Below are 13,359 nucleotides of genomic sequence, written 5' to 3'. Positions count from 1 at the left end.
AACTGAATAAATAATTTTGTTTACTTACTTCATCCCTACTTCTATCCTTAGTTTTGTTTACTTACTTCTATCTTTAGTCATGACCAGAGATCTGGATTGACTGTGTTTGTATGAACTGATTCTCAATTCGTTTTCAGTGATTTTTTTCATTTAATCGCTTTCTTAAAGCGATTTACTCATCCGATTAATGAATATAATAATGTGGGATATTGTTATTTAAATAATATATTTTAAGAATTAGTTTCAGTTTTTCCTTCAATTTTGAATTCTAATGATATGTTTCTCATCTTTACAGGATCAGAAATCAAATAGCTCGTGGAGGTTTGTTGAAAATATAACTGAAAAACAGAAATCTGAAAAAATAAAGAAGAATAACTAATGGTGTGTATATTGGTCATTTCGAAATTTCCTGAAAAATTAGATGTAAGAAATGGTGGGTTTCAATCTCTAATTTGTAAGTAAAATTTTGAAGAAGTTCAAACATAAATATTGAACTTTTTATTTTTCTATTTGATTTACTGCAATGAGATAAACACCTGTCACTTTTTATGTATTTGAGAAGTTGATATTATATGTAATTTCATAATTAAGGTTCACTATTTATGGATTACTTATTCCTAAAAATGGATTCTGATATCTATTCCGTTTGGATTGCTCTTCATGAGATCTGTAAAATGTAACTATATTGTTTGTCCTGTGTCGTAAGCGACCAGATGGGGAGAGTGGATCCTGTTGTTTTGTCCTGTAATTTTTATTATAATGTGTCTCATAATACTAAAAAATTGTTTTTAAACATATAATAATAAGCATAATCACTATGAGTACAGTAGGAATATCATATCTTATTCCTCTACAAGGTCGTTTTAAGCTAAGCTGTCGTACTCATTGTTACATTCGTACTATCGGAGTCAGGCTGTTCCCATCTGATCTGCTGCGACTTATCGGATTAATGTGTAGATAACAAGTTAAATTGATAACTGCAATAACTGAGTCTTCTACTCGGTGCTCTTAGTCACTATCACCCACCATTGAACTTTCACTATTTTGTCCAAAATATTTGAAATGGTGATAGCTATAGTGGTAATTATTCATATTATATGAAACGACTAAGAAATTGTCAAAACCACAGATTTCAACAAATCTGTGGAACCACAAGCAACAAATCTGAGGGTTTGACAATTTCTTAGTCTTTTCATTTAATATAAACACCAGGCTCTCACTTGGAAGTGTTCAATTAAAAAGATAAAATTATCATTGTTTTATGGTTCTGCAAGTATCTAATTAAGCTAATTGGGTTGAGGATTGACTTGAAAAATAGAGCATTTTTCCTCACTAATTAACTCATTTTCATTTTATTTTATCCTAAATATACTTGCACTATTGTAACATGTACCTATTTACACTATTTTCCTCTAGCCTAACATTATATAGCACATACACTAACAATAGTCAACAAAATCTACTAATTACAATATAAATAGTACAATCTACATAATTTTCATTCCAATCATACATAAGTGAATTACATAGAATGATAATAAAGTCTCATATATACAACCTAAATTGAATCATTTTCATAAAATCTGAATAATTAACGAACTTAGTTTTTCATTCCTATTATATATAATACACATTGTTCGAAGTAAGAATTATCGTATGTAGGTAGTTATTCTAAAAAATTTAATGTAAAATAGTAAAAACACTCATGACTATTATTATTTTACACACAGATCCCGGAAGTTAACAAAAACGGAATACAATTTTTGAATTATTTTCTTCCTGAAATGGTGAGTGATAATAATATTATTCAATCTTATTTTCATGTATCTTATCATCAATGAAGGATAATAAGCCTAATTTAATTTATAGGCCTATTTATAACAAAGGCAGTATCATATTATAATAGTCTTCAAATTATACACTACGGTAGTCGTCTCAAGAATAGTACAGATATAGTCCTTCAAGATATAAATCTTTTCTAAATCAGAGCTACTATTTCAAGTCTGTAGGTTGATTTTTGAGATTCAATATTTCAATTATAGTTTTGAAGGTCCCTTTATATGATAGCTGAGATTACAATGAGACTCATCTGTTAGGTACTGGCTTCAATTGGCCTATTGTGTTGAGGCTTTCTGCTTTTTAATTGTGGCTGGGAGTTGACAGTTTGAAGAAATAGAGGATCAAATCAATTCAATAAATTGAAACTGAAGAATTACTGGGTTTGAGTTTGTCTTTTTTATACGAATTTCAACTAGGATTTCAAAGATCGAATATTATGGTTTTTTAAACTAAAAAATGAAACTTCAAAGTTCTCAAAACAAGAAGAAAACTAATATAATCCATGAATATTTCTGATAACCCCCCAATATTAAATAGATTCATTTGGCTGATAATATTTATCATTATATATGTCAATGCTCTCAATCATATTTATTTAGCGTATGGCAGATACACAACATATATAAAGCTCATGAGTCTCAAATTTCTACATGCACTCTATATTATGTTTTTAATTTCTTTGGGATGTTGCGTAGTTTTCGGTCAGGAGAACATAAGTTTGTCAATCAAAAATCAAGAACTACTAATAACTCAATTACAGTTCCATGAATTTTGTGATGTCCGATTTTAAACTTTGTTAATTCCTATTCAAATGATGAAAACATTATTCAGAGACCACATATTACTAATCATTTAACCAATTTACTTAATAGAATAATATCATGTGATGTTATTCACATGATACTACCATAACTAATAGAATCATTTTGTTCAAGCATCAACGTCATTTTCGTGAGATGTACATTATATTAGCACGAGCCTTTTATAAACATTCATCGCTACTTGATATTCTAAAACTAAATGTAATATTTACCTATCATACTTTTATAAATGCTGTTTAGTGAGCTTACTTTCAAGTTTTTATTTTACCTTAATATTAATTTTTGTTCAATTAATATAGTTTGTACAATGATAATACAGATAACACACAGTTGTTGATGGTAAATAAGAATGAATTTGTACAAATACAAGATAAGAATATATAGAAATTGACAATAACCGGGAATATGTATGCTAGGAACATCTAGTTGTTAGGCACTTTTTCACAATCGAATTAAATTCTCATTTATTTTCAAATTATTAGTTTCTTGTTCTTAAAAAAGCTAACTTTCTGTTTCACAGCCTTTCACATTATCTCCTATATTTAATTCAGATTCATTCTTCCATCATTCTCAAGTTTAATTTTTTCCTCATCAATTATTTGATACAATCATTCCCCCTTTGAGTAACTGACTGAACATTTCAAAGAATTGAGTTAATAATATAATTTCAAATTGCATAGATATTGGAGAGTTCAACATTAATAAAAATTTCCGGTGGTTCGTAACCAACTCAAAACTGTAGGTCTACTCATCTCTCATTATCATCTGCCTCATTACCCACGCACAAGCGTAGAGCTCATGTGAGCATCACCATCAACAAAAAATAATAAATAAATAAAATTAATGTTTCGTGTTTGATTGAAAGTCAAAAGATTTATCAAAATTCGAGTTTTGATAATTTTTCATTTTTTATGTACAAATTATACATCAATCAATAATTGAATTATATACACATAATTAAAGAATATTGTCAATATAATATTGATGGTGTCATCAATATTGATTAAATCTATCAAGTATGAAACTGCATACCACAATAATTAAAACACGATCAATAATCAATAAATTTTCAAATTCAAAGTTACATTAGGTTCTTATCTATGGAAATCGACAAAAAATAATCGATTCAATACTGTTTGTCAAATCGTAGATCACCTCTGTCCCTTGGGGGAGTGCAATTCAAGTTTCAAGACTGCCAACTGAAAATTTTCCATTTTCACCACTCCTATTATTAAATCAACCGTACCAAATTATATAATAAAAAAATTCAGTCAATCAACAAATTTCTATTATCGATACTATAGACACTATCGATTATCGACTAAAGTAGTCGAGTATCGAACCCAAACATGTGCTCTTTCATAGCAACACCTCGTACACTTTTAGTGTTCATATTACTTTCCACATTAGCCTTACTGGTATAAGCCTAAGTTTATTGATTATAACTCAAATATCGATATTCTTCGAATATCAAATATCGATAACATTAATCGAGTATCGAACGCAAGACCCTCTCATCGTTTCTCGTTCACAGCAGCACCTCCTTCGCTTTGAAAGTTCTCACTACTGTCCACGGTAACTGCTCCTGGTAGGATTATAAAATATCGATAAAAACAATAAACTGTCAATAAATATCGATAAAATAAATCGAGTATCGAACCTAAGACTACCTCTGCTCATCCACAATAGCACCCGCACTCTGAATGTTCTCATTACTGTCCACAGTAACCGTTCCCGGCACTGACATAGGTTTTATGATATTCGAGTAACGATGACTGCTGTTCGACTGAGTACTCTGTTGTTGATTGGGCAGTAACTGTTCCAGACTAGATACTTCTTCCTCTTTGGGGTATGAGGGGGGCAGTTCCTGGTGGCGGGGTATCTCGTAACCGGTATCCTCACCGTCGTATAACAGTTCCAAGTAACGGGGAACGCCGGTAACGGTTCCAGCTACTTGTGTGTCGCGGGGACGTCGGTCGGTATCGGTTCCAGCTTCTGGTTTCAAGGCTCCTGTAACAAATATTTTGGTAAAACATTATTAAATGTTTGTTTTGGGCAAACAAATAGGCAGAGAAAGATGGGCAAATAAGATCCATGTGAAAGGAAGGATTAAGGACCTAGATTACCTTATTTCTTCTTTTTAGGGCTACTGATTATTAAAACATAATACAATTTATCAAATACCCTTTATTTATCACAACACTACCAGTTTCAACTCTTCTCTTCAAGCACCATTTTCAAGTGTTTTCTAGACTACTTTGTATAAGAACTATTGAAATTGTATAAGGTACAAATCAATGCAAGTTGATTGTGAGTCCAGCTTTGTTATATGGGTTTGAAACTTGGCCCATTTAGAGAGACAGGGAATGAAGTAATGAGATAAGATTTTTTTTTAATTAAATCTGGTTTTTATCCAACACAAACAATGTAAACCTATAAACTACTTAATTTACACTGAAGTACTATTGAAATATCATTATACTGAAACAATATCCACATGAGTCTGTAAGTTCACTGATAATTGAATAGAAATATAATAAAACATATTGAAAGTGGATGAGATATTCAATTTCTTAATAAGGGCTACTACACCTTTTCCAACCGTATTTGAGAAAGTATCAATTGTAATTGAGAATAGTCATTTGTATTTGAGAAAACGTCAGATTTAAATGAGAATAGTCAATTGTATTTGAGAAGTTATCACTTGTAGTTGAGAATAGTGAATTTTATTTGAGAAAGTATCATTTCAATTTGAGAACATACTATTTGAAATCGAGGAGTTGTCAGTTGTAATTGGGAAATGATTTTAAAAAACCAGTGCTTCCAGTACTTATATTTTTCATAACTGTACTCATAAAAATAATATGATAATATATTATTTTAATATTCCAATTCAATTGATTGTTGGTAAAGTTCAATTGCCCCTTGAAAATGGAGAATTTGATCTTCATCAAGTGCAATATTTCACAAAATGTTTGGAGACAAAAGTCGTGTTGCCAATACATATAGGCCTACATGTGCTACAATACAATGTGGATGACATAGAAATGATACTCATCAATCATTCGTTAACAGTACAGGGGAAATAACTTCACCTTTGAAAATATTAATTTGCCCCCATGCAAAGCCTATAGTAGTAATTGGAATACTGTGTACGTAGTACAGTATCCTTTCCTGCTCAGATCAAATCTGTAGGCAACAGTAGGCTACATAAGAGCCACGACATGTCAATTGGAAAATGTTCTCATTTTCAATTGATATCTTCTCATTTACATTTGACGATTTCTCAAATACAATTCACTATTCTCAATTACATGTGATGACTTCCCAAATACAATTGACTATTCTCATTTACATCTGACATTCTCTCAATTACTAGTGACTATTCTCAAATACAATTGATACTTTCTCAAATTAACTTGATACTTTATCAAATAAAATTGAAAAAGGTGTAGTATTTATATAAAAATCAATAACCAAATTACCCGGTCTTCAACTCTAATTTATAATTTTTAACATGGATGAGATCTATATGCATGGTCACAAGTCAAAATAATTCATCAATGAGAAATGAATCATAAATCTAAACTGGTTTATGCCGTTGATAGAAATTTTGGCAAGTTAGTAAGAGGCACAGAGGAATAATCCAAAAAATATAATGCAATAGGCATATAGGTAGATAAAAACCTACAATATGCAAAATAATAGCATGCTACTTATTATATCTTTAAAAACGATTCAGAAAGGTTTTATGGAATTGTACCATAGTAAGGTCCACGTTATAATGGCAGTGGATAAAGATATAGTGAGGTCCACGTTATAATGGCAGTGGATGAAGATAGAAGAATAGCTATGCCGATTCTCCGCATTAATTAATTATATTTCTACACTGTCAAAAACATAATTGGCATTGTTGTGGACCTAGAAAAGGATAGTACCACCGGCTTTGTCGAATGATAGACAAGGATAGCAAAACCAAAGTTGATCAAATACTGTCATTATAACGTGGGCCGCACTATAGGAGAACAGTGTTGCCGATTCTCTGCCTTAATTAATAATATTTCTACATTGTTAAAAACTGATTTGGCAACGTTGCGGAACTATAGAAAGATAGCACTATCTGTTTTGTTGAAAGAAAGACAAGGATAGCAAAACCAATGTTAATCAAATACTGCCATTATAACGTGGACCTCACTATAGTAAAATAACATGTAGCCATGAATTGAGTGTAAAAAAGTGAATGAAAAAAGTGATAAAAAATCAACATCAGATAAACAATAGCATAGAGAAAAAATAGCATAACATAAACGCCCTATACCATGGGAGATTTTCTTATGCTATATTTTCTCTATAACAATTTGTAACTATAATAGGGATATGGCATTTCGAATATACAAAATAAAATTAGTTGTTGACGTTGACTATAACTTACTGGTAGGTGTTGAGTTGTGACTATTGTGCGGAGACACCAGTTGTGTGGGTTGAACATTACGTTTTAGATTTTCTAAAACTTCTAGACAATACTTGAAAGTAGGTCTCGACTCCGGGTGGAAACTCCAGCATTTCAGCATCAATTTATACCTGAAATACAAATAAATTCAATAAAAATGAATGAAATACTGTACACTGTACAGTGAAATAAATGAAAACTTGACTTACGGTACACTCATTTAAATTACAGTAATACGAAGTTTAGGGTCCGGCAACATTAAGAGAGATCTGCTACCTGTTATCCTATCCTATTAGGATATCTATATATCAGATAGCTCTGTGAGATATAGATATAAAAATATCTACAAGATCTCAGATCGCTCTCTGTGTGGAGGTGGAAACTTCACACTCGTAAAAATAAATTAATACGAATAATAATTCGTATGGCTTTTTGTTGCTTTGGACTTATTATTTTACTTGCAATCAACTATGACCTGTGCAAAATCTATGTTGGACGTCTTCAGACCAACTACTAACATTTCAGAAGATTCGAAAAATTGATCGTACATAGAAATGATTGAAATATAGAGATTTTCACAGGATTATTGCAATATTTTCCCGTAAAAATATGGCTTTTGTTGGTAGGGTCATATTATTTCACTTGTGATCAACAATAACCATAATAATTATGTTGAACGTCTTCAGACCTAATAATAGCATTTCAGACGATTAAAACATTTTCCTACAGTTACCTTGAAAAGTGACCATTCCTGCACTGATTACAGAACGCCAAGAATCACTTTTCCGCTCTAGTGCACAAAGTAGGCTATTACTTTGCGTACTCTTAATACTTTGCGTATTATCTTGCAGCCATCCCAATCAGCTGTTGACATTATTGGCGTGTATTTTGAATGCGAATTTGTTCTATCTATATTTTTTCTGATTTTCAAGTAAATAAAAATGAGAACTCATTGAATTAACGTATACATTTTGAATATTATGAATTATTCATTATTTCAAATAATTTTTTTTTCATTCATAAATTGATTGGTTGAAAAATTATTTAGAAATTAAGATTTACTCAAAATTATTCAAATTTTCAAATTATTGGATTAATTTGAATAAATTATCGATTATTAATTTTCAATTGGATTATCAAGTTTAAAATAAATTAAAGTTGTTATTAATAACAAAATTATACAGACAAACATTTGATGGATTTCAGTCATTTGATGGAATCAACCACTTTTCATATTCAATGGTAACTGTAGGAAAACTTTAATGTGAAATACGTGCGCAAAGTTCCTCTGCTGCACTCAAGAAACCATTCCGCCCCCGCCTACGGCTCGTGCGTAAACGTTTCTTTCGGTGCAGCAAACTGTCACTTTGCGCACTAGTTGCACAAATAACTATTATCATACCTGAAAATTAGAGTTTTAGATATTTCATTTTTTTAAACCAGTGTAACTAATATGTTACAAATCTTCAGACCATGAGACTTACTAAAACTAAAATTTCAGAAGATTCGAAAAAAGTGATCATAGGCTACATAAAATCATTGAAATATAGAGCTTTTCAGAGGATTCTCATAATTTTTTAGCATAGAATTTATTAATTTCTTACATGTCATCAGTACTGTTGACGGGCCTCTTCAATCTGCCTCCATTCCTGACATAGTGTAGGACTTCAATATTGCTTCTGGCTGGATAGGGCTGTTGTCCCAGTGATATTATCTCCCAAATGAGAACCCCGAAAGCCCATACGTCCGATTGACTTGTGAACACACCGTCTACCAACGATTCGGGGGCCATCCACCTGAAAAATTGAATAAAATTTATAGAAAAATGCAATCTACCATTCAAATACACTTCAAACATAGCTAATATTGCAAAATGTGATAAAAATGTCAAAATTTCAATAGTCAAAATGTAATCAAATGTTGATTAATTAATTATGAGTACAATAAATATAAAATAGTCAAATTAGAAGTATTGAAGTTATTATCAAATTATTTTTAATCAATAATAAATTATTGATTTCAATAAGTGAAAAATAGAGGTAAAATATTGCAATTAAAAGATTAATATTGGAATTGACTCTTAATTAAAAATTAATCTAAAGTAAGAAAAGTAGATAGCATAATTTGGAGATTAAGAGAAGCAAATAATTGGAATAAAATTATAATGAATAATAAGTGAAATCAATATTATAATATGTTTTCATTAATTTATTCATTAATACAATTGGAAATTATATTGTCGAACTGAATCAAGTCATAGCTATACGATTTATAATAATTGTATTAATCAATGAATAATATTATCCATGGGCTGTGCCTGTATTTGAATTAAAAATACTATTTTTCAACTTCAACTCTTTACTCCACTTTTTAACTTCAAATTTATTAAAAACTTATAAATTTATTTTCAACTCATGACAACTATATCTTTATTCTTAATAAGGGAAGCCTCTTACTCCCTTCTTATTCAAATGAATTCAGGATATAGTGAGTTTTCAATTCATACTGTCAACATTTCTTGTAAACTACATCAGTTCGTCCTATTCAAAAAATGCTGGATTAAGTCTTAAATCTCACAATACGATAAAAATTGATAATGATTGGGTGACATTCACTTCATCAAGATCTCAGTTGGTCGAAAAAAGCTCAAAATGAACTGAAAAATTGACGATCTGAGATCCTCCCTTCTCACTCTCTCACCTGACAGGCAGTAGACCTTCGCCTTCCTTCCTGTAATAGTCGTTCTTGTAGATGTCTCGCGCTAACCCGAAATCGCCGATCTTGACGATTCGTTCCTTAGGGTCCTTGCTGGAGACAAGGCAGTTGCGACAGGCCAGGTCACGGTGCACAAAGTGCATCTCCTCCAGATATCGACAACCTCGAGCAACGTCCACGCTTATCGACAGTAAATCGGCCATCGTTAGGCCGTTTTCTAGGTTCTGAAACACAAAAAAAACTAGTATCAACCAGGATTTTGGGGGGCATATCTATAGATTCTTTAACACAACAAATATTCATTGGAAATCAAGTAAAACTATTATTTTAGATATTCTTACCCTATACTATTAAACGAGCAACTTCTGTTTATATGTTCAGATGTTAACATGTTTGTATTTCACCGGATCTCGAAAACGGCTCTAACGATTCTCACGAAATTCAGAACATAGTAGGTTTATAATATAAAGATTCGATTGCACTAGGTCTCATCCCTGGGAAAACGCGCTGAACGACATTAAAAGGATAATTATTATTCATCCTTGGAAAAACAGCTGATAATAATATTATTTTGTCGTCTGTTGGTGATGGAAGTGAGTGAGCGAGTTCATGTGTGTGGGAAAATTATGACTCAGCTGTTGAACTTTTGTAATCATTCAATCAGGTACTTAGTGCCGGTTGCAGAAAAGCCGGGTTATTTTCAATCCTGATTAATTCAAGTAGATCCATCTTTTTGAAATGGTCTTCTCTGATTTGGTTCACGTGATTAAGTTAATCAGGATTAAAATTTAACCGGCTTTTGTACAACTGGGCCTTTGTGAAGGAAATTTTTGCATTCCTCTGGGAATTAATCTCAATTTACTGTGATTAGATAGAACATTTCTATATGAATGTTATTATAATTTCTTCTTTCGTAATAATTTTTTTACGCTCTTGTACTCCAGAGCGAAGCTCTGCCCCCGATATTTATTCTTTAATATTAGTAGAATTCTTCTAAAATGAAATAGCTTAAAGGGATCTATTGTACTACTTGAATAATTTAATTTATATTAAGCCATTTCAATGAGTTCATTCTCATCAGACTACCATTACCGTACACTGATAATGAGTATTCTATTTTGGTCATTGATCAAAAATATAAAAAAACAATTTTAATACTTTGTCTGTACCTTGTTTTTATTCATCACGTCGATTAAATAGATGAATTAATAACGGGGTTTGCATAGAAACTTCTAAAAGCATAGAAATCTGAATTAAATAGACTCATAAAAATATTCTTTGTTTGACTGTTAGAGCTTGGCAGTATGCATGTTAACTTGATACTTGAATTGAAAGTTATGAAAGTTAATGTAAAACATTTCATAACAGTACTGCAAACTATATAAAGTCAGCTTTTATATTTTTAACTAGTTTTTTGGCTTATATTATTAATTTCATTCCACAATCAAAACATTAAATCAATGATTGGGAGAGAATCAACAATCTTGGCAATTATAGGAGAGCTATCGATATATAGTATAGGTTTTATATCTAGGGATGGTGGATCTTTTCTTCTATTGACGTTAAACTTAACGGTTGCATGTTCGTCAATTAACCTTCCGGTAGTCGCGCCCTAATCAATCACACGAGCAGTCGCGTGTTGTATTTTGTACAACATCCAATTTTTCAAGTGTTATGTACTCTGTTTACTGTCAAAACATATTAATTAATTGTAAAATTACTTCTTCCATCTTCTTGGACTATTTTACGCCTATGAACATTTGGATGATTACCATTTCATAGCCCAATAAGGTACATCAAGCAAAGCCATCAATTCTGTGTTATTGGTTTGTTTACAGTCTTTCCCTATCTCTTACAGTGCGACTTATGCACTTTCGCGACTAAATGGCACCTAAACTGAACCATTGCTCGGTTGATACTGCAACTCAGTGGAGTGATGGGGGGAAAGTTTTGGAATGCATAGGTGACTAATTCACTGACACTACCCCATTCAATAGTTTTGTGCAGCAAAAAAAACTGACACTGTTGTACTTTTTACAACAGCGCGACTGCCGGAAGGTTAAACTTAGCCGTGGTTGAATGTTTCCATTTACCGGAACCAATGGATTAATCTGATCACAAATCGATGACGTCATTTAACCGTGGTTAAATTTGATAGATGTAACCTGGCCAAAATTATTGAAATGTTGTAATATTTATCAAGTATATTGAGTCAGTAATGCTTATTACCACTCTAGGCCTATGATCCCTCAAATAGCTGAGAAGATCTCCTCCTTCCCATCAACTCCATTATGATGAAGTTGGGATCGTTGTCCAAGCAGATGCCCAAAAGTTGCAGGATGTGTTTGTGCTGAAAATTGCCCATCAGCTGGGCTTCTTTCAAGAATTCCCCTTTTTCTTGGTATGAAGCGCCTTTGCGAAGTGTCTGCAAAGAATAATGAGTTATTAATATAACTAATACGTTTATTCATAAATTTTATTGAAACTTAAATGATAGACCGTATTAGATGCTAAAGTGAGATTCATTTCAAACTGTCAGCATTCCTCATAAATAATATGCATGTTTCCCATTCAGCCAATACTGACAGTATAAAGTAAATACAAGACGAGTAGACTCAGTGCTAAACATTGATATTAAAACTTGGATACATTTTAGAATTATGATTATAATAATTTTACGACTAAAATACAGTATAATAACATCTAATATAATATCATGCATCACTTCCTCATATTTTAATAGCTCGAAAACAATTATAGTATCATAGTATATTTCCAGATCAAGCATTCAATAAAGGCCACAATTGAATAGTATTGACTATTGAAGCACCGTAAACTTCATCATAAATCTAAGGTTTTTAAAATTTCTCACTATAGGCTATTCTTTATTTTTCTGGACTCAACTATTATTACACTTTAGTTACAAGTATCAATTTTTATATACAATTCCATCAGTATCAAGTGAAATAGGCTGCATACCTGTAGAAAATAAGAAGGATTTACATAAAAAAAAACAATAATAGAGATCCTCCTCTTTCTCCTCATCCTCCTCCTTCTTCTTCATCTTTTTCTTTCTCTTCTTCCTCTTCTGTCTTCTCCTTATTTCCTTCCTTCTCCTTCTTTTCTCCCTTCTTCTTCTTCTTCGTTTCCTCCTCCTTTTTCAAATAGTATTTTTATCTTCTTCTTCTTCTCCATCGAATATTCTGCTTCTCCTTCTTTCCCTGTCTTCTACTCCTTCTTCATCGAATCCTCTTCTTCTCCGTCGTCACTTTCTTAACCTTCCAATCTTCTTTTTCTCTTCTGCTTCTCTTTCTTTTCCTATCTTCTTCTCCTCCTTCTCCATCGAATCCTCTTCTTCTTCGTCGTCACTTTCTTCTCCTCCAAATCTTCTTCTTCTTCTTCTTCGTCACTTCCTTCTCCTTCAAATCTTCTATGTTCTCCTTGTCGTTCAAATCTTCTTCATTATCATAAGATCATAACTTAATACGCTGAATAAATGAATAATAAATAATAATTGTAAGAAGAAATGAAGGG

At 31.7% G+C, this 13,359-nt stretch overlaps 1 protein-coding gene and 1 long non-coding RNA gene across 2 annotated transcripts in view; one reads left to right on the top strand and one right to left on the bottom strand.

Moving 5' to 3' along the window:
• Window positions 1–188: 188 nt before the first annotated feature.
• Window positions 189–1,949, top strand: LOC120352539. Its single transcript, XR_005571912.1, has 2 exons — window positions 189–381; window positions 1,731–1,949. It is a non-coding gene; the product is annotated as an uncharacterized LOC120352539 (long non-coding RNA).
• Window positions 1,332–13,359, bottom strand: part of LOC111056335 (proto-oncogene tyrosine-protein kinase ROS) — a 163,642-nt gene continuing 151,614 nt past the window's right edge. The window contains 6 exon segments of the mRNA XM_039433568.1: window positions 1,332–4,670; window positions 7,093–7,241; window positions 8,715–8,906; window positions 9,811–10,049; window positions 12,055–12,102; window positions 12,104–12,250. Of these exon segments, the coding sequence (XP_039289502.1) occupies window positions 4,327–4,670; window positions 7,093–7,241; window positions 8,715–8,906; window positions 9,811–10,049; window positions 12,055–12,102; window positions 12,104–12,250 (1,119 nt within the window). The 3' untranslated portion in view covers window positions 1,332–4,326.

The sequence above is a fragment of the Nilaparvata lugens genome, chromosome 7 (assembly GCF_014356525.2).
Source record: "Nilaparvata lugens isolate BPH chromosome 7, ASM1435652v1, whole genome shotgun sequence".
Lineage (NCBI taxonomy): Eukaryota > Metazoa > Arthropoda > Insecta > Hemiptera > Delphacidae > Nilaparvata > Nilaparvata lugens.
This window is presented reverse-complemented; position numbering and strand designations above follow the sequence as displayed.